Source organism: Coregonus clupeaformis, chromosome 23, assembly GCF_020615455.1.
Source record: "Coregonus clupeaformis isolate EN_2021a chromosome 23, ASM2061545v1, whole genome shotgun sequence".
NCBI classification, from domain to species: domain Eukaryota; kingdom Metazoa; phylum Chordata; class Actinopteri; order Salmoniformes; family Salmonidae; genus Coregonus; species Coregonus clupeaformis.
In genome coordinates, this window is record NC_059214.1 from 22,691,581 (window position 1) to 22,715,047 (window position 23,467).

The 23,467-nt window shown below is 41.5% G+C and overlaps 2 protein-coding genes and 1 long non-coding RNA gene across 20 annotated transcripts in view; all 3 read right to left on the reverse strand.

The window, feature by feature from the left end:
• Window positions 1–1,385: 1,385 nt before the first annotated feature.
• Window positions 1,386–4,665, reverse strand: LOC121536750. The gene is made up of 2 exons (XR_005994900.1): window positions 4,394–4,665; window positions 1,386–1,572 (listed from the first exon to the last, which is right to left on the reverse strand). It is a non-coding gene; the product is annotated as an uncharacterized LOC121536750 (long non-coding RNA).
• Window positions 4,666–7,699: 3,034 nt separating this feature from the next.
• slc15a1a (solute carrier family 15 member 1a) lies at window positions 7,700–15,146 on the reverse strand. The gene is made up of 23 exons (XM_041844224.1): window positions 15,056–15,146; window positions 14,810–14,841; window positions 13,301–13,382; window positions 12,975–13,116; window positions 12,758–12,877; window positions 12,504–12,603; window positions 12,151–12,241; window positions 11,954–12,037; window positions 11,478–11,560; window positions 11,273–11,359; window positions 11,076–11,165; window positions 10,921–10,965; window positions 10,796–10,828; window positions 10,622–10,710; window positions 10,426–10,507; window positions 9,979–10,098; window positions 9,420–9,566; window positions 9,278–9,324; window positions 9,038–9,133; window positions 8,748–8,859; window positions 8,513–8,650; window positions 8,213–8,320; window positions 7,700–7,982 (listed from the first exon to the last, which is right to left on the reverse strand). Exons 1-23 carry the CDS (start codon window positions 15,060–15,062, stop codon window positions 7,761–7,763), a joined length of 2,157 nt encoding a protein of 718 aa, XP_041700158.1. The 5' UTR covers window positions 15,063–15,146; the 3' UTR covers window positions 7,700–7,760.
• A 223-nt stretch (window positions 15,147–15,369) lies between these two features.
• LOC121536731 (dedicator of cytokinesis protein 9) overlaps window positions 15,370–23,467 on the reverse strand; it is a 129,265-nt gene continuing 121,167 nt past the window's right edge. For 11 of the 18 annotated variants that reach the window (XM_041844212.1, XM_041844203.1, XM_041844197.2 and 8 more), the window contains 13 exons: window positions 23,177–23,392; window positions 22,898–22,955; window positions 21,736–21,842; window positions 20,962–21,084; window positions 20,712–20,825; window positions 20,357–20,362; window positions 19,856–19,885; window positions 19,025–19,171; window positions 18,724–18,934; window positions 17,673–17,863; window positions 17,331–17,431; window positions 17,070–17,208; window positions 15,370–16,679 (listed from right to left, as the gene is read on the reverse strand). In XM_041844212.1, coding sequence (XP_041700146.1) covers window positions 16,554–16,679; window positions 17,070–17,208; window positions 17,331–17,431; window positions 17,673–17,863; window positions 18,724–18,934; window positions 19,025–19,171; window positions 19,856–19,885; window positions 20,357–20,362; window positions 20,712–20,825; window positions 20,962–21,084; window positions 21,736–21,842; window positions 22,898–22,955; window positions 23,177–23,392 — 1,569 coding nt within the window. In that variant the 3' untranslated portion in view covers window positions 15,370–16,553. Of the gene's footprint in view, window positions 16,680–16,804; window positions 16,813–17,069; window positions 17,209–17,330; window positions 17,432–17,672; window positions 17,864–18,723; window positions 18,935–19,024; window positions 19,172–19,855; window positions 19,886–20,356; window positions 20,363–20,711; window positions 20,826–20,961; window positions 21,085–21,735; window positions 21,843–22,897; window positions 22,956–23,176; window positions 23,393–23,467 lie in introns of all 18 variants that reach the window. The other 7 variants (XM_041844206.2, XM_041844198.2, XM_045206586.1 and 4 more) reach the window with 3 other exon arrangements.

Here is a 23,467-nt window from a genome sequence, read left to right on the forward strand (position 1 = left end):
GTTAAAGTTCATATAAGGAAATCAGTCAATTGAAATAAAATCATTAGGCCCTAATCTATGGATTTCACATGACTGGGAATATATATGCATCTGTTGGTCACGGATACCTTTTTTTTAAATGTAGGGGCGTGGATCAGAAAACCAGTCAGTATCTGGTGTGCCTCATGCAGCGCAACACATCTCCTTCGCATAGAGTTGATCATGCTGTTGATGGTGGCCTGTGGAATGTTGTCCCAGTCCTCTTCAATGGCTGTGCGAAGTTGCTGGATATTGATGGGAACTGGAACACGCCTTCGTAAACGTCGATCCAGAGGTTCGCAAACATGCTCAGTGGGTGACATGTCTGGTGAGTATGCAGGCTATGGAAGAACTGGGAAATGTTTAGCTTCCAGGAATTGTGTACAGATCCTTGCAACATAGGGCAGTGCATTATCATGCTGAAACATGAGATGATGGCAGCGGATGAATGGCATGACAATGGGCCTCAGGATCTCGTCATGGCATTCAAATTGCCATCGATAAAATGCAATTGTGTTCGTTGTCTGTAGCGTAGGCCTGCCCATACCATAACCCCACCATGGGGCACTCTGTTCACAACGTTGACATCAGCAAACCGTTCGCCCACACAAAGCCATTCACAAAGGTCTGCCATCTGCCCGGTACAGTTGAAATCAGCATTCATCCATGAAGAGCCCAGTTCTCCAGCGTGCCAGTGGCCATCGAAGGTGAGCATTTTCCCACTGAAGTCAGTTACAACGCCAAACTGCAGTCAGGTCAAGACCGTGGTGAGGACGATGAGCACACAGATGAGCTTCCCTGAGAAGGTTTCTGACAGATGGTGCAGAAATTATTCGATTGTGCAAACCCACAGTTTCATCAGCTGTCCGGGTGGCTGGTCTCAGACGATCACGCAGGTAAAGAAGCTAAATGTGGAGGTCCTAGGCTGGTCTGCGGTTGTGAGGCCGGTTGGAAACAGCTCTGGTGGACATTCCTGCAGTCAGCATGCCAATTGCACGCTCCCTCAAAACTTTAACATTTGTGGCATTGTGTTGTGTGACAAAACTGCACATTTTAGTGTGGCCTTTTATTGTCCCCAGGAAGGAAAAATGCTCACTAACAGGGATGTAAACAAATTTGTGCACAAAATTTGAGAGAAATAAGCTTTTTGTGCGTATGGAAAATATCTGGGATATTTTATTTCAGCTCATGAAACATGGGACCAACACTTTACATTTTGCATTTATATTTTTGTTCGGTATAGTTAGACAGGCCTTCACTTCCTGCCAACTAATTCAACATAGGTCATATTGACCCAGACTCACACGTTTAAGCACAACAACAGTTCAATCGAGTACAGGCTTAACTGAATGACAACAGAGACAGAATACAATATGGAATTTTATTGAATAGTTTGGGGTAGGCCTCGTCTCCGAGGAATGCTCCTCAGAGCCAGATGCTGATGACAGGTTGCCCTGGGCAGCTGGTATCGGAACCCACTGGGAGAACGGGGATCCGATGATGGGCCTTCAGTTGGTGGTGGTGGGGTGGTTGAAGGTCGTTGGAAGACTGTTACTGCAAAACAGCAAGTGGGAGACAAGGTTTGAGTTGACAGATAACTCCCCTAGATTTACACCCATTGGTTGAAAGAAAGGAAAGTGATTATTGCATGAGTGAGCCCATAGGTTAATCAGCAACCGTGGTGGAATTGCCTTAGTGTGCCATGCTGATTGAACTTTCATAACTACATGATACATTTCCATTCACAACCATAACAGTAGACCCTTGCATAGTAAAACAGCTTCCCACAGTAGCCTCAGGCACGTGTTCATCCATGGAGAGTGAGGCCATCACACAAGTCCTAGGTGAAACATTTGAAGGAGAGACAGGGGGGGGGGGAGAGCGAGAAAGAGCGAGAGCGAGATTACACCAGTCATGGTCATTATCCTGGCTTTTGTGGTTATCTGAACTGTTTTTTCAAGCTTTGGATGGTCTAGACAGAGAGTGCATTTGGTCTCTGCAGGAAATAACTGTGTAGGATACTCAGTTGGTGTTTTAAAACGGATTACTTCTTCTGGGATGTAGGCTGGAACTTTTTCCTCAGTGTATATCGAACAATGCGTCATTGGTTGGCAGATAGATGACATCACTTTGGGGTTCTTGTGGTGAATTTTACCTCTTTAGGCAAGTTGCCTTTTTAGCTTCTCCCAAAAATGTGCATGCAACCGATTCATCTGAAACTGTTGCTTCAAGAAATTCTTCAGACTTTGTGTGATCACAGTAATCCAGTGAACGGACATGTTCACACAGACTTGAAGGGTAGATTACTCCTTTGTGCAAATTAATTATACTGTCACTTACAAATCGATCTGTGGACACCGTAGATCGAAATGGCTTGCATTGAGTGATAGCCCTGGTTCCCACGGACACAGAGTATATTTTCTGAGCCTGTATGACGTAGGATATGAAATCTGAAATCACCTGAAGCTGGGATGTCCCTCCTACCATTTCATTTGCTCTTCCGACTGTCCATCAACTCCTGGCTGAACCCTACGTCACATCCACTGACAAAACATATGCCTGCAATCGTTACATCGTAGCGCAGCAGAAGAGAGTGGTTTTTTATCAGGGTGGCACATTCAGAGATTGATTTATAGCCATTAATCTAAAATAATAAAACAAAAAACACTTCCCGTTTGTCAGACAGACACGCAGGCATGGAGGACAGTGCAGATGATGTAACAGGAGAAGCCCCTTGACACGACAACAGGTGAATTGTCATGTTATCTCTCCTGATTATTTCACACTGGGGACAGTGATAATGGCCATCTGTCCTGCAGTAGCGGTGCGTGGGTAAAATCACAGGGGAAGCCAAGCCGGGGACAAAAAGCCATATTACAACCTCTGTTGTGATAATTGCGTTGTTTGCTCTATAATATCCTGTTAGTTCATATGCCTTGCCACCGTGATATATAGGCCTAAAGCCAAGACAATAAGAAGACACAGTGGCAGAATAAATTCAACCACACTTTTGTTTCATCACAAAACCGGAGAGCAACATCTGTCCACAAAACATATTGCATGTAACAAACAGTTACATGACCTACAACATGGTCAAGCAAGTTTATGTTTCTGACATTTTCGGACTAATAAACAACTATTGGGGAAGCCTGGCTTCCCTTGGCATCCATGAATACATGCCACTGCTGTCCTGCAGTCCAAAATGCATTAGCAAATCTTTTTATCTAGATAGAAATGGACAGAAATTAGTCAAGCACATCATGACATGAATGATAATACAATCTACGAGACTACATGGATAAAACATCAGCAAACCAGACACTGTATTTTTTGCACAGCTATACAGAGTGTACAAAACATTAAGAACACCTTCCTAATCTTGAGTTGCACCCCCTTTTACCCTCAGAACAGCCTCAGTTCATCTGGGCATGGACTCTACAAAGTGTTGAAAGTGTTCCACAGGAATGCTGGCCCATGTTGACTCCAATGATTCCCACAGTTGTGTTAAGTTGGCTGGATGTCCTTTGGGTGGTGGACCATTCTTGATACACCCGGGAAACTGTTGAGCGTGAAAAACCCAGCAGTGTTGCAGTTCTTGACACAAACCTTGGCCGCCTGGCACCTACTACCATACCCCGTTCAAAGGCACTTAAATATTTCATCTTGCCCATTCACCCTCTGAATGGCACACATACACAATCTATGTCTCAATTGTTTTAAGGCTTAAAAATCATTATTTAACCCATCTCCTCCCCTTCATCTACACTGGTTGAAGTGGATTTAACAAGTGACATCAATAAGGGATCATAGCGTACACCTGGATTCACCTGGTCAGTCTTTGTCATGGAAAGAGCAGGTGTCCTTAATGTTTTGTAAACTGAGTACATGGCTCAATAGATTGGCCTTATCAGTGGGCCTCTTTCTGGCGCAAATGATTCAATACCATTGTCTTCCCATAGTTGGCTAGCTAGTAATCTAATGAACTAGTTAACACAGCTAGCTAGTGTGGATGTGCGTTGACTTCCTTGAGTCAGTAACGATGTTATACTACCTAGAAGGTTTTCTTAAGTATTGCAAAGAAATTGAAGGAGACCCACCAGTTGATGAAGTGAAAGATGGTCAAATTGCTTAATAGGGCTCTATTCAATCTGTATCGCTGAAACGTTACAGATTGCGCAATATAAATGTTACATTAATTTCATGATTGAGCCAACATATGCAACGTTTACCGTGAATGCAGTTTTTGCTAACGCGGGATCATTGTCTTTAAATTTCAATCACACTGTAACGCTGAACTTCCTGTATCCGGATTGACTAGAGCCCCTAGGCATACATTAGACTATGACATACATCTTGACATTTTGGGAGCACTCACAATATGCGAATTGTCTGCATAATCTTGTCATCCGGAAGTCTGCGACATTTCTGCTAGACCCCTCCACTGTCCTGCGATTTCCGGACGTGTCGTGGCTAGGGCTGTGGCAATCATGACATTTTGTCAGTCAGTTATGGTCATGCAAAAGTGTCAGCCAGTGAAAGGCGCTGAATGGTCAATCCGATGTCTGCATTTACGGTGACATGGCCTCTGCAGAAGTCAGGGCATTCATACTTCTTGCGCTTCGAGGAAGTTGTCAAGGAAGTGAGTTTGTGTTTATAGAGGACCTCCTGCCCCCACCTACCGTCAACCTATCATGTCAATGCGGAGCTATATTGTTACAAAATTTGAGAGGCGCACGACGATGTGGTACGGAGCTCAATTTGGCCTCTGCATACCTCCAGAGGCTCCGCTATTGCGTCACAACCTCCATACGAAGCCTCTGACCACATTTTCGGATCAAGCATACATTGTATTTATCATGCAAAAGACTGCCGGGACCGTTTATTAACATAAACACATTTAGCATCTACAGGGGCCTCTTTTAACAACCGTGCATAGGCACAAATCTGTGCGTAAACCATGCGTGGGATCATTTCCACAAATCTGTGCGTAAACCATGCGTGGGATCATTTCCACGCTAAGTGTGAGATTTGTCAATATAAACGTTTGCTTGAGTGTGCAAGTACTTTTAAGCACAGCCATGACCATGTGTAGGCACAGTGCCATGAGGTGGAATAAGGCAACTGCTTGTCAAGAATGGGGAAAATATATGTTGAAAATGTGTGAAATTGTGAGAATAATAATTACAATCCTTTTTTGATTTAATTGTATTTCCATTGTGAATTCATGCAACAACACTTGACAGGCTACACTCTAAAAAGAAAATGTTCCTGGATGCTCCTTTAGGGGTTCTTCAAATTGAAACTGTGGGGGAACCCCTATAAGTTCTTCAAATAACCCTTTTTAATGGATCCTCAAAGAACCGTTTGAAGAACCTTTTGGGGTAAATTTTTGAACAACCCCCCTCCCCTATTATTATTATCATTAATAATAATAATAATAATAATAATAATAATAATAATAATAATAATAATAATAATAATAATACACATAACAATAACAACAATAACACAATATTTTAGTGGTCAGTGTTTATTATGATTTTAGTGGCAAAGCAGAATAAAAAAATCTAAATATGAGGTAAACTCCCAGCAGAGCCCCAAGTCCAATGGGTATATCCTCTGACATGTTGATGTTAATGTGTTGATGTGCTCCGTATCCATAGCAAATAATGATTTTGCAGTGCATGGTGATCAAACAGGTTTCCTGTTATATTCATCAGAGGTGTAGGGAGGGTGAAGTCTGTGAATCCAAAAAATAGTAATTATACAGATGTTTTATTAAACATGCACACAACAGTATTCATACCTTTGTTTTTGTGGTAAATGTGAATTTAAAAAACTGTTTTGATAATGGTTTTCATACACATACCTTGTTTCATAATGTAGAGGCCTATGGGATTTTCATTGAAGAGGTAAGGGAGGAGGATGGTAAATGTGATCTGCATAACATACCACTATCAATTGACATACCTTTGTATGCCTCCTCCCTTACCTCCCCCCTGCAGGTATACAGACAGGGAGGCATACAAAGGTATGTCAATTGATAGTGGTATGTTATGCAGATCACATGTACCATCCTCCCCCCTTACCTCTTCAATGAAAATCCCATAGGCCTCTACATTATGGTATGTGAATGAAAACCATTATCAAAACAGTTTTTTTCATTCACATTTACCACAAAAAGTTAAAAAATTAACCCCAAAAGGTTATTCAAAAGGTTATTTGAGGATCCATTAAAAAGGGTTCTTCGAGGAATTTATAGGGGTTCCCCCACAGTTTCAATTTGAAGAACCCCTAAAGGATCCTCCAGGAACCTTTACTTTTTTAGAGTGTATAGGGAGCTGTTGAGGATGGATGGCTTGGCGGTGTGTGTTGGTGAGTGTTACTCATTTCAAGTACATTTTCCATTGCTAAAGCAACTTGCATTGTCCTAATGGCCATCTTTTTCACCTCTATTGCTGTCTCGAAAAAAAAAAATAATAATCTAAGCATAGCGTAGCTTTTTTTGGTTGCGCCGTTGTAGGCTATTTCATGTTATGGCGTTGTATATTCCCACGGGCTTTAAAGGGATGATTTTGATCATATATAGTTAATTAGGAGGGTTTCGAAATGCAAACAGCCAAGGTCGAGCACGAGCACTGAACCTGAAAACAATTGGTATGTTTCAACGTTATCTCTTACCCGTGTGCGTATGACGCTCGTAGGATTGTTTGATAAATCACACTTTTTCTATGCCTACTAACATTCTACATTCCGTTCGTAAGCAGTATTTTAGAATGGTTTCTACACAAAATGGATAAATGAGGACACAGGCCTCCACGCATACAAACCGCATACAAGCAGCTTGGAACATATACATTTAAAAACATGGAACATCTACATTTAAAGAAGTCTAATAAATCCATTTAATATATACCATCACAATAAATCCATTATTTATTTTAGGCAAGTCTAAAGAAACATTATGATATGAAGAAGATGTATTTCAGAAGAACAGAATATGAGTTGGCCTACTGTATGTTATCTGACACAAAACTTTAACTTTATTATAATTTATTGGCCTGTGCAAACCCAGTCCTCTTTTAAAAATATATGTTATAGTCTAAGGCAAATCACATGGACTATAAATTGTATTATGCCCAATCCACAGATGAATGTAGGTGAGCCTAAATGAGAGCCATGATAAAAATGGAGTCTATTTCATGTTTATTTAAGCAATGACACAGATTTCTTTTTTTTTTTTTTAAATACACACTAACTTCTATATTAAAAACAATGCAATTTATACAGTATAATCATACAAAATTGATCCTGATCAATGGACATTGGGATGTTTTACAGTTATTTTTTCAATAACAGATTGTTCCATTTCTAATGTTTTGTTGTTTTCTCTCACTGCCGAAAGCTTAAAAGAAGTCTGGAATTGAAATGTAGTACCAATGTCCTTTTCCCTTTCTGCACCATACTTGGAGCAGTTATTTTGTGCATATCAAAACTATAATACAATAGGTATTCATGTTCTCTCTCTTTCTTTTTTTTTTCTCTTTTATTTTCTCTCACTCACTCACTCACACACACACACACACACACACACACACACACACACACACACACACACACACACACACACACACACACACACACACACACACACACACACACACACACACACACACACACACACACACACACACACACACACACACACACACACACAGATAATTATGCACATTTACAGACATTTACATTTTGGTGTGTTTGGGTTCATCATCTTCATTGTGATGGGCTATGGAATCTTTCTTCTGCATTTGAAGCTCCTCTTTGTCTGATTCTTCCTTACTGCCTTTGTCCCTGAACTGGGCCTCGATCTCTACAGGGTCTATGTAGGTATAGAAATAGGCCATGATGGAGAAGATGACACACACTGCCACTAGGAGGGAGGCGAAGAGGATAAACTCTGCCCACTGTAGGAGGAAAGAACACAAAGATTTGACACCTGTCACATATTTACCTCAACAGATCTAGCCCTTGAGGTATGATTCATGGGCACTGAAGACTTCAACTCTTTCACCCAGAGAGTCAGGGCTGGCTTGCCCTATACGCAGACCACGTGCTGCAGGAGTGCTATGAGTGTGTCCTCAGAGCACATAGAATGAGAGAGTTATCTGTAGAATGTAGGTTGGTGGCACTGTACCTGTTCTTCGATCTGTGCAATCTCAGCCACAATAAGCACAATAAAGTTGCCAATAGCTACAGTGAACAGCCAGCCTGCTTGCAGCACTGCCTTCATGTTGCTCGGTGCCTTTGAAGAAAGATATATAGCTTAGTAAATTATGCTGTGAATTGGAGTACGGCCACCCATGATTTTACAACTGAAAATTCAAGATATTACTTTATACTTTCCCCTCTTTTTGTGCAGATCAAAATGATTCAAGTTCAGCACAGGGTCTATCAGATGACTAAGTGTAGACTAGTAAGGTTGTGTGTGCTTCACCTGTGAGTAAGAGAACTCCAGGCCAGTAACAGAGAACACCACCTCTCCACAGGTAATGAGGAAGTACTGTGGGATCTGCCAGCCCATATGGAAGGAGTTGGGCTGGATGTCCTCAACCACAGAAATGGATTCCCAGCACTATATAAAAGAGACAATCAAAACTGTAACTTACTGAATCTGATTATGGGATATATCACTGTATTATTAAGTGATACATAGAAGGAGTGAAACTTACACTCACGCCCCATGAGAAATCACTGGGTATAAGGATAGTGTAAGAACTTCCGAATCCAAATTCTCTGGAGTATTCACATGTGTTTGCACCACTGGTAATGGTGAAGGTGGTTCTGGAAATTAGTAAGAAGAGATGCTTTGGAAATCTGTGTTTGTGAGTCTTAAGCCAGATAATGTACTGTAAGCAAAATCAGCTAAATACACATTTTAAGGATTTAGCTGCATATTCTTTATGTCATCTTCTTTATTATACTGCATATTTGCAAGTATAATCATGAATTAATTCCTTACTTTCCATTTGATATGAGAGAGTAGTTGGAAGCAGAGGAGTAGTCAATGGTTCCAAAAGTTGACACATTCACCGCTCCAGCCATCCCATTAACAAATCTGGAAATTAATACATATAGAGTTGAGAAACAGCAACAACAACAAAAACACACCCAAGTTAACCATGAATGGCTATAGATTATCTAGAAATGTATGTTCATTTAGGTCATCTCGGTAAACATTGGGAAATGCATTCAAAATCACCTGATTGCATTGGCCCCTTGCTCTGGCTTTGCCATCAAATCGTCAGTCTGCAACAGAGGATCAGAGAAAATGTATATTGACTTAATGCTCATGATGTTAATACTGTACTTTTATAAGGGTGTAATAATAGGTATGTACTTACCACCTCCCACATTGGGGCACTGAGGTTTGAGGGGATTAGAAGTGTTTGCCGCTTTTCCTTTGCTAAGGAAATAGTCCTAGATATTGCAGGATTCTGAAATGAAACTTTGATGCTTTCTTCTTCAAATGTAAGGTAATTTGCACTAGCCTGTAAAATATATGAGTGGACTTAAATCAGTTTCACAGCAAGGTATAAACACAGTGATAAATGTCTTAATGTAATGTTTTGGCTGATCATAACTTTATAATTCTACTTAAACCATAAATTGAGGACCTTATTACTGATGAATGTGTTTTTTTTTATGACCATGTTTTTCTTTCTGCTTGTATTTAGTATTTATATTTTGATGTGTGTATTTTCTGTAATTTATGTAATTCAGGGCTCATCTGTAAAATAGACCTTGGTCTCAGTATGGCTCCCTGATAAAATAAAGGTTCAATAAAAAATGTAAAACGTATTCTTCTAATAGTCATCAACATCTGTGTAAGACTTCTGCTAATACAGTCGGATTTTGTGATATGAATCCCTAAGAGAAGTGAACCTCCTCAAGATGGTTTACCTGAGCTGCTTCAATCATTAAGGGATCATTATTGGGTAGGGTAACATTCAAGGGGTTACTGCCCATGTTGAGTAATTTTAATTGGCTCTGGGAGGATGAAGGGAAGGTTGGCAAGGTTTTCTGAAATAGATACAAGCAGAGTCATATACATATAGATTTTAATATATGGCTCTGGGTACTAGTAAGGATTTAGAAAACATAATCTTTTTGTTATGCATTCCAATTCTATAGGCAGTGAAAGCATTGCCATTAAGAGGGTCAACATGGGATACTCTGCACTTTTACTTCCTCATAATATAGATTTCCTGTAGCCTGGGTTCTGGACTGTTTCTGCATACAACAATGCTACATCTATTCCTAGCCATACAAGACATGATAGCGACAAAGAATACTTTGCTAAACCAGAAACAAACTGCCACACAATGTAGATGTATTGTAGACACTTACATCAATCTGGATCTGTACCAAAGCTGCAGCAACAAAGGCCATAGCTGCAAAAAACATCCCCACTGTCATTCTCCTCAAAGGACTGTTGAGGAAAGGTTCATGGTTAGATTCCTAAGCATGCTTACACCTGCCTCTTCACTGTTTTGTAGATACTGTACAGGCATGTGTTTTATAATTTTCTTTAAGTATAACTTACGTGAAGTTCAGGCCACATTTCTTTATCAGTGGGTACACCACACTGTCCATGATAGGTACCAGAGTCAGGATCAGGATGGGGTTGACAGTCTGTCAGAAATATGGTTTCTATGGTAAGAAGTGCGTTTAACCATGGATGGAACAAATCAGGAACTTTAAAGTACCTCTAACTTACCTGCATTTGATCAGGCTGCAGAATGAGGAACCCCTGGAAAGAGAGCAAGGTCATTACGAACATGAACAACGTGCAAATTGTAGCTTTAATTTACTTTTTATAGTGGGATGTTTTTGCAAACATACAAAGTTCCCATCCATGGTGGTGGCCTGAAGAGTCCACCTAGAGCCCTGTGAGGGAGCAGAACGTTTTATTTGATTATACCACATGGATATTACAAGCTATGTTACATCACACGTTGCAGGACAAACTAGACTATTTTCCAACGAATCTCAGATACCTTTTGGTCAAATAGGGTCCAGAACATGGGAAGGGGAATGTACAGAAATAAGACCTTCAGCACCATCTTTATCTGAGCAATGAGGAGTTTCTACAAGTACAAAAAGAGAGAAAGAAAATATGAGGTGTTGTTCGTATATTGGAGACTGAACATGACATTTATGTAGAGACAGTAGGAGAGTTTACAATGTAGAGTACCTCATATTTCTCTTCGGCCCAGTCCATCCAGTGCGTTCTCTTCGGGTAGGAGCTACTCCTGTGCCTGAAGCGGTTCTTTACTGCAAACTGTAAAGGCGAGCAGACACAGAAATGATCCTTTCAGAGTCCTCCAGTCATTTTTCACATTGTTGTGAAAGTTGATGCAATTATGCTGAATGCTGGTACTAGATAATGTTTGACTTACCCCAATACATTTACAAACATCCAGCATAATGTTTCCCTGCGGTTCAGTCTTATGGTACATACCACTTCCAATTATGAACACGACTGTAGGGACAAAAAGCACTGTCAAACTACATTTTCATACTCTTTATTAGTATAAATATTACTGCAAAACCATGGGACAAGGTACAGATGTAGGATCTTCATTTGATCACTCTTTTGTTGCTGAGAATTTTCCTGCACTGCAGGAAATGCAGATGAGCTTCATGATTTACATAAATGTACTGAAAACCCACACTAACACATTGTTATATTAACAGTATTGCACTTTTTATGTAGCCTACTTTTAGCCGGCTAATAGTCTGACCACCGATCCAGCAAAATGATGGACTAAACATTCAAATCCTGTTGCTGCAGGACTTTTTTGATGTGACAATATAGGTCAAATTCAGATCCTACATCTGTAGGTAGAATAGAGAAGATGGTAGAGAAACTAACCAAGGGCGACCACCATGAGCGCAGCAGGGACACCAAATGCCAGAGGGTAACACTTCTGCTGGCTGTGGATGCCACACTCCTGGCCTAAACAAAGGTTGTGTATTAAATTGTTATTTATGCAGATTTGTGGGAATATCTTCAGACAGCATTTAGGCAGTTATTATACATAGTCTGCCTGGCTTGGACATGCCCCCTACCTCTGAGGATTGGTGTGATGATAGTAGACAGGAGACTCCCACCATTGATACACAGGTAGAAAACAGAGAAGAAAGTGCTCCTCTGTTTCGCCTGCAAAAATAAAAAGGAATAGATTTGCATTACGTGTACATTTTGTATATTATGTGCCATTCATAGGAGATACATGTACATTACACTTCTCAAAGGAGCAAAGGTTCTCCTACATGTTCTTAATTTCAAGGTTAACATCGGTGTATGTGGGATTTACAATAGCTTTGCAGTTGTGGAGAGGAACTATCAGCATACTGACAAAGACACAGACATAAGATGCAGTGGTGGTGTCATTCTCTGAATACTGAGTTATTCTGCTAACCTGGTGGTCCTGAAACTGGTCTCCTCCAAAAGCAGCTACACATGGTTTGATACCACCTGTACCCAGCGCAATGAGCAGCAGGCCCACCATGGACAACACACTGAGAGAGGAGGCAGAGCAACATTGTTAGGCCATGCCTGCAGTAGCACCTCACAAAGTCCATGTAGTCAGGACATACCCCAGCAAGTGTTCTCATGTGACTTGTGTTTGCGTAAGCGAATCTCTGAACTTGACTTGAAGTGAGGATGACTCACATATGCAAGGTCAAGTTGTCTGGCGTTCCATCTCTGTCTGTGTCCGTGATGTCATGAACGGCGCTGACTGCCATCACAACCTGGCCAATTGCATAGACAATGGACAAGTAGATGATGGTCCTGCGGGAAGGGGAAATCAAGGTGTTAGCTACCAGTGCAAGAAGGGATTCCTGTTCTGTAATACAATCTAGTTCTAGGGCTCCGAACAGTCACTTACTTAAACTTGCCCAGCCAGGAGTCTGCTATAATGGCTCCCAGGATGGGAGTCAGGTAGCACAGAGCCACAAAGGTGTGGTAGATGGAGGTGGCCAGGTCATCATCAAACCGGAGGAAGTACCTGAAGTACAGCACCAGCACAGCTGTGGACAGGGGAGAGAGAAGGGGAAGCTCCTCAGGATGGGCACTCCACACAGCCACTATATTTATTCCCAGTGGGCAAAACTTGTTGAAATGATGTTTTTTCAACCAGTTTTGCTCACTGGGTTATAACTGTTGATTACGCCCATGAAGTTGTTGATAGTACATACTGTATCATATTCTTACCTCGCATGCCATAGTAGGAGAATCTCTCGCAGAACTCATTTACAACAATGAAGAATATGCTGAGGGGATAGCCACAGACTTCCTGTGCATACAGACACAAAATAATGACCATATTACGCTAGTATCTTTATAATTTAATCTATACTATAGCTGAATAAAAGCCAATTTACGTAAAATTGGAGAGTGCAGTCAAAAATAAGGATTACCTTCCAGCTATGATATTGAATGAGATACACACACTATATATACAAAAGTATGTGGACACCTGTTCAAATTAGTGGATTCGGCTAATTCAGCCGCCACACCCATTGCTGACAGGTGTATAAAATCGAGCACACAGCCATGCAATCTCCATAGACAAATATTGGTAGTAGTATGGCCTTACTGAAGAGCTCAGTGACTTTCAACGTGGCACAGTCATGGGATGCCACCTTTCGAACAAGTCAGTTTGTCAAATTTCTGCCCTGCTAGAGCTGCCCCAGTCAACTGTAAGTGCTGTAATTGGGAAGTGGAAACGTTTTGGAGCAACAACGGCTCAGCCGCAAAGTGGTAGGACACACAAGCTCACAGAACGGGACCGCAGAGTGCTGAAGCACGTAGCGTGTAAAAATGATCTGTCCTCGGTTGCAACACTCACTAACGAGTTCCAAACTGCTTCTGGAAGCAACGTCAGCACAAGAACTGTTCGTCGGGATTGGACTCTGGAGCAGTGGAAATGCGTTCTCTGGAGTGATGAATCACGCTTCACTATCTTGCAGTCAGATGGACGAATCTGGGTTTGGCGGATGCCTGAAGAAAGCTACCTGCCCGAATGCATAGTGCCAACTGTAAAGTTTGGTGGAGGAGGAATAATGGTCTGGGGCTATTTTTCATGGTTCGGGCTAGGACCCTTAGATCCAGTGAAGGGAAATCTTAACGCTACAGCATACAATGACATTCTAGACGATTCTGTGCTTCCAACTTTGTTGCAACAGTTTGGGGAAGGCCCTTTCCTGTTTCAGCATGACAGTACCGCCATGCACAAAGTGAGGTCCATACAGAAATAATTTGTAAATCGGTGTGGAAGAACTTCACTGGCCTGCACAGAGCCCTGCCCTCAACCCCACCTTTGGGATGAATTGGAACGCCGACTGCAAGCCAGGCCTAATCGCCCAACATCAGTGACTTAACTCACTACTGCTCTTGTGGCTGAATGGAAGCAAGTCCCCGCAGCAATGTTCCAACATCTAGTGGAAAGCCTTCCCAGAAGAGTGGAGGCCATTATAGCAGCAAAGAGGGGACCAACTCCATATTAATGCCCATGATTTTGGAATGAGATGTTCGACGAACAGGTGTCCACATACCTTTGGTCATGTAGTGTAGCTGAACATGCAAGTTTGAATTGTGTTGCATAGTATTATTTCAATTTAGGGCTAGTTTATTTAATCTAGGAAGCATTTCTTGATGTTTCAGAGCATCAATTGTAAAATAAATTAATCCAGACAATGGACAGCACACTAAAAGTCTTACCTTTGACTTGACCTTCTTAACACCCTCTTCATCTTTTTGTGTGTGAGAAATAAAACCATTAAGTTAAATATATAAAATATTCTAGATATCTAAGCAGGGTACTGGTGTAACAATTAAATAGATGCAATTTATTATCACCAATAACATAAGCCTATCAGAAAATGCCAGATATCTGAATAGCATAGAGCCATAACATAATTTAACAGATGCAAGTTTAGCAATTTTAATAGCATTTTGTTGCCTGACCTGTCATGATGGCAGTGTATAGAGACTGCTCCTTGTCCTGTAACGTTTAGTATCCTTTAGTGATCCCTATCAGGCTAACACAATGATCCCTACCTCTAAGGCTAGGAGGCATGACCCTGGAATGGTATCCCAGAATGCTGTTTTATGGTTTTATCTTATGTGAGAACACCAGAGGTTGGAAGTTGAGAGTCTGTCAATACCTCAAATTAGCTAATAATTAGATAATACTGTATGATAACAACAAAACAACAAGCTACTAGTCTACTTCCATCAATGTTGTTGTGAGAAAGGTTAATAAGGAAATCAAGTAGAAGTGCAGAGAAATGAGTGAATTTTATTTAAAAGAAAAGCATTAGGGAACATTTCTGTATACAGCAGAACAGTGACTTTCTGTTAAATAAAAATAAAAAACCCAATGCTTCCCAAATATAAAATGATTTCATTAACATTTGAATGAACACTAAAATGGTAAAAGCTTCATATAACTTCCACAGTAGGCCTCGTCTCTAGATCCACACCTCATTGCTTTGGCAAGAAGGACAAACATCATCTTACAGTGTATTGAACCCAACACAGCAAGACACCTTGCAAAATACAAATATTGCACTCCTTTTTTATATACAAGAATGAACAGCTTGGAATATACTTATATGCAAATGGCTTAAAAAAAGAAAAATCCCATTCTAAGACATTTCAGTGATTAAGGTCGAACGCTAACGTTTTCATAGGAGGCTCTTTTTCCAATAAGTTGCAGCTTTGTAGAAACATAACAAGTCTTCATGTACATGTACAGAGAGATGAATGCCAATGTATGCAGCATATATAGTTCGCCAAGACATCAATATGAGATTTATCAAAGTGGAATAATGTACATACAAAATCACTTGAAGAGTTCAGAGTAGAAGACAAATGATCAAAACAAAGAGATAACAATGAGACAACAGAAGGCTGATGAGGAGCTAGTGACATCACATGCACATTTGTGTTGCTTTAAGGATCCCTACAGGGACGTCTCCACAGGAAACACTACCATTGATGTCATATATATATATCATGGAACCCAAACACTACACAGACAGGAACCCCAGTCAGAGTCAGATACAGGGTGGAGGATACACCAGTCTCCCCTCATACTGTATGTCTGCTCCACAGATAGACAACCCCCCCCTCCCCCCACCCCTCTCTGTTCATGTGGAACTCCTTTAGTTCAGTCGTCCTCATGGATCAATGTCCCTGGTCCCATCCTCCAGAGTGGCTGTACTGTATACGATAGTGAAAACAGAAAACGACATAGTCCTTTGTCCTGACCCATGGGACAAGCCAGAGAAGGTGTGAAAGAAGGTTAAAAGAACATTAATATTGTCTCACTTTAGTCAGAGCAAACTTGATGATAAGGAGAGCGGTGAAGCAGGAATGGGGGCTCGTGGCAGCTCTGGCACACTGGTTGGCGCCTGCATGCGGAGCGTTGAGGTCAGGGGTCAGCCAATCCCGGAGGGTCTCACACCACAGAGGAGGAGTTGGGCATGCCCGCGATGGTGGCACCGCTGGGTGTGCCACTGATGGCATTGAAGATGTGCAGCGAGTCTGGAAGAACGCTCTTCATGCCATCCTCCACTGGACTGATCTGGAAGGGGGAGGAAGGGAGCGAGGGAGAGAGTTCAAGGTGATGCTAAAGGATAAATGGTCTATTTTAGACAACTTAATTAGGATTAATCACACGTAATGAAGCCCATGCCAAAGATGTTTTACCATCCAATCTGCTCATGTCAGCACAAAGGAAAAACAGAGGGAAAAAGGCGTTATCAAAGATCATAAAAGATTAGACTATGAAATTCCAATGCCTTATAATAACAGTTACTTTCATAACAATCCTCAAACTAAACTGTTTCACCAGCATTGCAATCAGAACAAATACAACAGATTCTTCCAAAACGTACAAATCATTAAAAACGACTGAAGCACAAACAATATTGGATCCCAATGTTTGTTATGCTAGCAGGTAGCTCCTCCTTACTGGCTCGTGCATGATGGCGGACAGCTCTCTGGCCAGGTCTCTGTAGTTGGCCTTCATCTCGTCATGGTACTCCTGCTGGTCCTCTTTGATCAGCCGCTCGTTGATGCCCAGGCCATGGCCACACGCCTCCACAAACTGCCTGCTCCACAAAAGGCCAGTGTCATACATAATACATACAGTATGTAATTCATGGTTTTCTGTAATTACTTAGTGGATAGATACGTTGTGTGGCATGGGAATGTGTGTTCCGTAAGAACTCACCTAAAGACTTCTTTAAGTTGTTTGACCTTGTTGTCAGGATACTTCTTGGTGCTGGCATCATCCAGGAAAGCTCGGGCATATGCGAGGGGACCGGCATTTACCTAAAGGTGAGAAGAACATTTATTTTATATTGGCAAGTTTAGGGATGTCTTTACCATATAATACGTCTAAATATTGAATAAAATAGGTGAATGGGTAAAATAAAGTTGTGTTTCTGTGCTCTGTGAGGACAGAGGATGTGGTTTGTGAGGACAGAAGATTTGGCATGTAAGAAGAGGATGTGGTTAGTGAGGACAGGGGATGTGGTTTGTCAGGACAGGAATTGTGGTTTATGGCCTGCACCTGGACACTGATGCTGCCCTGTAGTTTGAGCTGCAGGCGGATCATGTCCACATCACTGGTGGAAACCAGCTGTCTCAGCTCGCCCACCTTCTTGCTCATCTCATCTATAGCCACCTCTATGGGGTTCAGGTCTGTGTGATGCTGGTACATCACCGCAATACGTTTCTTCACATAGGGGAAACAGTGTGTTGCTATGAGAGAGAGATTGAGAAAGAGAGGGATTGAGAGAAAATGGATGTGAACACGGTTGCTCACCCTATTAGGTGCATAAAACATCCTCACCCACACATGCGTTTATTAGGGGTTCAGACAGATATGCGTTCTAAGCAGTTTCTACATCGTGAGACTTGCCCATTCACCCACTAAAGAAAGACCTTTGAGGCAAGGCAGCCTTATCAGATAATGAAGATACAAGATAAAGTTTGTACATTGGAGTCTTTTACACTGTAAAACAATAAAACACAACCAATTAGGATGAAGAAATATTAGTAACAAAGAGCTGACATACTCAGAACCTCATCAGATATTTCCATTATTGCACAGGACCCTTCCTATAGCAATGTTATGCCAGGTAGAGATACAGGTATAACGGCGCTAGCAAAGGTTTCTATGGGTATGAGGTGTTTGTCTAAGTAAATACTGTAGATACTATGACACGTTTAACGTCAATATTCCCCTGTGAGTGGATCTTTGTTGACTGATGCGTTTTATTACTGTTGTCTGCACCAGAGCATGATCCTTGGACTATACATATCTGTAGATTACCTGGATGCCTCCCCTTTTCCAGCTACACGCAGGGAATGTTCTAAGTATGACGGATCATGTTTGAGTGATAAGGAATGTGTCTGATATTTGTGCACATTCTTTTCTGTGAGAGTCATCTATAGGTACTGTGTAAGTAATAGGAACATCTTATCTTGTTTATCCTATATCTTATCTTAACAGATTTTGTCAGGCCTCCTGTACATCCATGAACATAAAGTCGGAATAAGATGTCTACCTATGGGTCCCTTCATTGGCCCCAACTGTCTAGATGAAGTGGAACACCTACTGGTGAGGATGGTCCTGCGTTTGCACTGCTCCTCCACCCCTCCCTGCTTCTTCCCCGACACGGTGAAGGGCATCTCGAAGACAAAGCGCCGGATGTTGTGGCTCTTCTCAAAGTCTGTCTTCCTGTCCACCAGCTCCTTCTCTTCCAGGAATGGGGTGACATGGGTCACCTGGATGTAGGCATACTTTGAGTCTAGATCTTTAGGGTTTATCTGGATAGGACACATAACACAAAGGACCAATCAGAACCATCAAAACACAAATCGAGGGTCAAATACCAAGAGTAAAGATTTGACTCTCACCCTCCCAGAGTCCTGAATGATCTTAACATTCTCTGGGCCAAACTTGTCAGAGTAGAGCTTGAGTAGCCTCTGAGATATCTCTGACAGTGGGGTGAATTTGGGTTCTTTGTAGATATACTCTTTACCATCTTCATCCTCAAAGAATCCCTAGGAGGAAGCCAAAAATACACACTATGGTTATAGTACATACAGTACTAGAGAAAATGAAAACAATGGAAACCCAAATGTGAAGGTGTTCATGTAACAATGACGTCAAAAGCAGTATGAAGACTTAAAACAACAGAGTACACCACCACATTAACATTAATGACCAAGGCACTATGCCGTGTTGACTAATTGTCTGTGGAAATGGGATGAGTGACAGCAACAATTTCATATCCTGACCCTAACAGCAAGAAATATTCCCAAAATACATATCCCTGGATCTGTCACAGTCAAAGCACAGAAACAAACAACAAAACTGATCTAGGATCAGTGCTACTGAACAAATAAAAGGATGGACGCAGGGGTTTGGATTTCACTCCATCAAAGGGTGTTCAGTATTTATACCCAAAAACCAATAATAAAAAATCCCTCAACACTGTAGCTGAATGGGGAAGTAGCTATCACCTGGATGAATGGATACAGAGACGAGAGATGGAATCCTCCCATTGAACCTTGACTAATATGCTTGTTGTCAGGGCAACACTAAGCCAGGCAGTAGTAAAGAGTGCCGAGATGGATGAGCTAGGTGGCGGTTAATACCACTGACTGCACTAACAGGGGCACGTCACAATCCTTAAGCTCTAATGCAGCGTGTTTACCACAATATTGACTTTCTCATTCATTTACCTCAGCCTCAGAGTCAGTAAACTGGTACTGCTACGGAGTGGTAGGTAGAGCAACAGAAAACAAAATCATAGTTATTCCAACACTACCCAGACTACAACTATAGCAGATACATGTTCACACTCTAACGCCACATACAGAAGTAACACCAAGGAACATGGTTCTATGAAGGTTTCCACTCCAACAAAGCAAACTGTCAAAAGCAACAACTGCAAAACACAAGAGTTAACACAGTGAAAGAAGGAAGAACCAGGTGTAAGAAGACTTTGAAAATAACATTGGAAAATGGAAGCAAAGAAGACAGTCTATTACTCCATTGAAACAGCAACATGCAATGCTGTTGCAACAACCAAACAAAAAACGTTGACGGAAGGTTCGTGAGTTAATGTAACTGCTAAGAACTTTAAGCAGCACATTTTGGCTGAAAGATGTCATGGATTACAGCAGCAGCACACCACACATAGATTTTGTCTGCTCAGGAGCAGATCCTACTGCAGAACTTACCGCTGCCTTTAAAGAGGATAAAAAACAGGGGGGAAAGTATTAGAATGGATAATAAAAAGGCCAAGTGACCTGGTCATGGTTTTATCAATCAAAACGCTTCCAGCAGCTCCCATGCTCAAATCAAGTTATTTTTTGGATAAAGGGCACTTATTAATTTAGCCATTTGCACCTACAATTTGGATTTATCTTAAACAATACAGTGAAAATATAATTAGTGCAAAATCTAAATACCTGCATACCGTACTTGAAAGAGCAAAGCAATAGTATAGTGGGAAAGTGAAACAACTTGTTTGATCTCCATTGCATTGTTTTTGTGGTACGACAGCCTACCGTCAGATTTCAATCGTTAGCTCACCTGGCCAAAAAAAGCCACTCTGAAATATGTTCCCAGCAGCCTCTTGCCCGTGTGCATGACCTCTGTCACTTTGCTGTAGGCACGATGGAGCGTGTCGTACAGGTGAGCCAGTTTCTGTGGAATTGAGAAACGCACAAACACACCGATAAGAATCAGCATCTTTTCTCAAAGTTTGGCCCTTTATCCTTAAGTGTTGGGCCCCATGACATAGACAGTGGAACCAACAGAGGGTGCGGGTCTGCTGCTGTACCTCAAAGTCCCTACGCTTCTCGTAGATGGGGATGATGAGCTTGTAGATGTCTGAGATGAGCTCATAGCGCTCAGCCTTCCACAGGCCATCAGCACACTCCTCCAACAGCTCCATCAGGACATCCTGTATGGGAGCGAGAACGAGAGAAAGAATGACTTTTCATACAGTGTCCACACGAAGGAGATCTGGCTATACACAACACATGTAAGGGCTTCATTTCAAAGCTTTATGAAGGTTAGCGGAAAGAAAAAAGTACTAGAGGCCTATTGTCCTTGATGCAACGCAACATGAACAGTTGTGTAACTCTAATGACATCGTGTATAATGAGGATATGGTGAACAGGATATGAAAATGGGATTTAAATGCACATTTGTTCCACATCACCTCTTAATGGCTATTGGACGGCTATCATATGCCACAATGGTAAGCTACGCTGTGCCTTATTAGAGAAAAGAGATGATTTCTTTGTAATAAATTCAAAAGTACCATTAGACATGAAATTGGTTGCGTCTTTCGTTTTGCATGTTGTTTGATAGTGCGGAGCAGAGCTGACTCACTGATAACTGATCTCTACAAGATAGCTGCCTGGTTATCTCCAAGAAAGTGCAAACTCCAAAATTTAAGAGCAAGTGTGCTGGAAATGATCCAAGGATATAAACTGAGCATAAACAAGATAAGAGTTGTATATGCCCCCCCAAAAAAGGACATTCAAACGAGCACCAGAACTCATGTCTTGACCTAGCAGCATAGAGCAGCTGGCTGCTAGTCTCTCACCTCGTTGAAGTGGACATCCTGCATGCCCACATCCTCCATCATGGACACCTCTTCATCAATGTTGGGAGTGACCACCCGGAAGGCTGAGCAACCCTGCTTGAACATGCCTATGGACATTAAGGAAATGGGAACATCATCAATTTACCAAATAGAAAGACATGTTCTTATTTCTGTGGTATTTTATACAGGTTATACACTAAGGGGAAAATATAATTTAATTCAGAACATTATCTGGTTTCCAAAAAGGCAAAAAGCCAAAGTTTGTTGTCAGGAAAACAGAGAATTGCTCTCTCATACAGTGTGCTATGAGTGGACCTGCTTTCACAGAGCTGATTATCCCTCTGGTGTTAAGAAGCTGTGTGTGAAACAACACAGACCGACAGTTTACACTATGTTACATTACAAAATATGTGGCTGTATGTATCAAGCATCTCATAGCAAAAGTACTAATTTATGATCAGTTTTGCCTTTTAGATCACATTGAATACGGACAGGGAGGACCTGATCCTAGATCAGCACTCTAACTCTAAGACGCTTGATACATACTAGGGCTGGGAATTGTCAGGGACCTCACGATACAATATTATCACGATACTTAGGTGGAGATACGATATGTATTGCGATTCTCACGATTCTATATGTATTGTGATTCCACACTGCCATTTTATTGCGATTCGATGTTCCAAACATTTGCTCACCAAATCTCTGCTGCAGAGGGACAAGAGAGAGCCATGAGAAAACGAGTTTTGATCAGTCATAGAAATAAAAGTGCTGAAAACAACTATTTAAAAAGAAGACGGAGAACAAGCTATGAAGGAGTTTTGGTGCAGGTACAGCCAACTAGCGCAAAAATAATATTGCGATATTGTCAAAACAACACGCAATATCGTCAAAAATAATATCCCGATATATCGATATACGGCCCCTGATCGTATCGGAACCTAGAAAGAACGACAGATTACATAGCACTATGTACACTAATCACAGTATAGTATTGGACTACCAACTAATAACTAACTAATAACTACCAATCATTTCATTAAAATCACATTGAGCTGACCATTCATGAACCCCTTGTGAAGTTCTCCTGTCTTGAAAAGAGACAACGGCACCATCGAATGGCAATCATCAGCAACATCTCTACTGCTGACGGAAAACGCACCTTTTCTCCGGAGATACTCGGCCACCAGTGCCGCCACGTGCACATAACACATGGCTGCCTGTGAACAACAGAGAACATCACAGATACATCAGTATGTTTTACCAGCCATCCACATGACTTGAATTCATCATATAACATCCTCATACTGTGTATATAGAGATACTACCATAATCCATTCCTTAAATAACTACACCTATCAATATAACACCCATCCCTCTGGCATTGACTTATACTTATATATTTTTAGGCCCAAACTCTGACCCCTAGCCTGGTACAGACCTCAGACAGGTCTCCATTCTTCACATGGATGCGAGCCATGCTGTCCAGCCAGGTCTTGCGGAGTTCGGGCGTGCTGGCGTAGGACTTGGCAAGGCTATACTGCAGGTCCACCAGCATCTCCGGGTCCCTCTCATGCTCCTTCATCTGAGCCGTGGCCATCAGGACTGTCCGGATCCGCTTGGTCAGGTCCTTCACATCTGACGGGAAAGCGGTGTTCTATACAGGATAATACAGCAGATTATTCAAGTGGTCCAACCTTGGATGTAATACATTTCATATGATATGTTCATT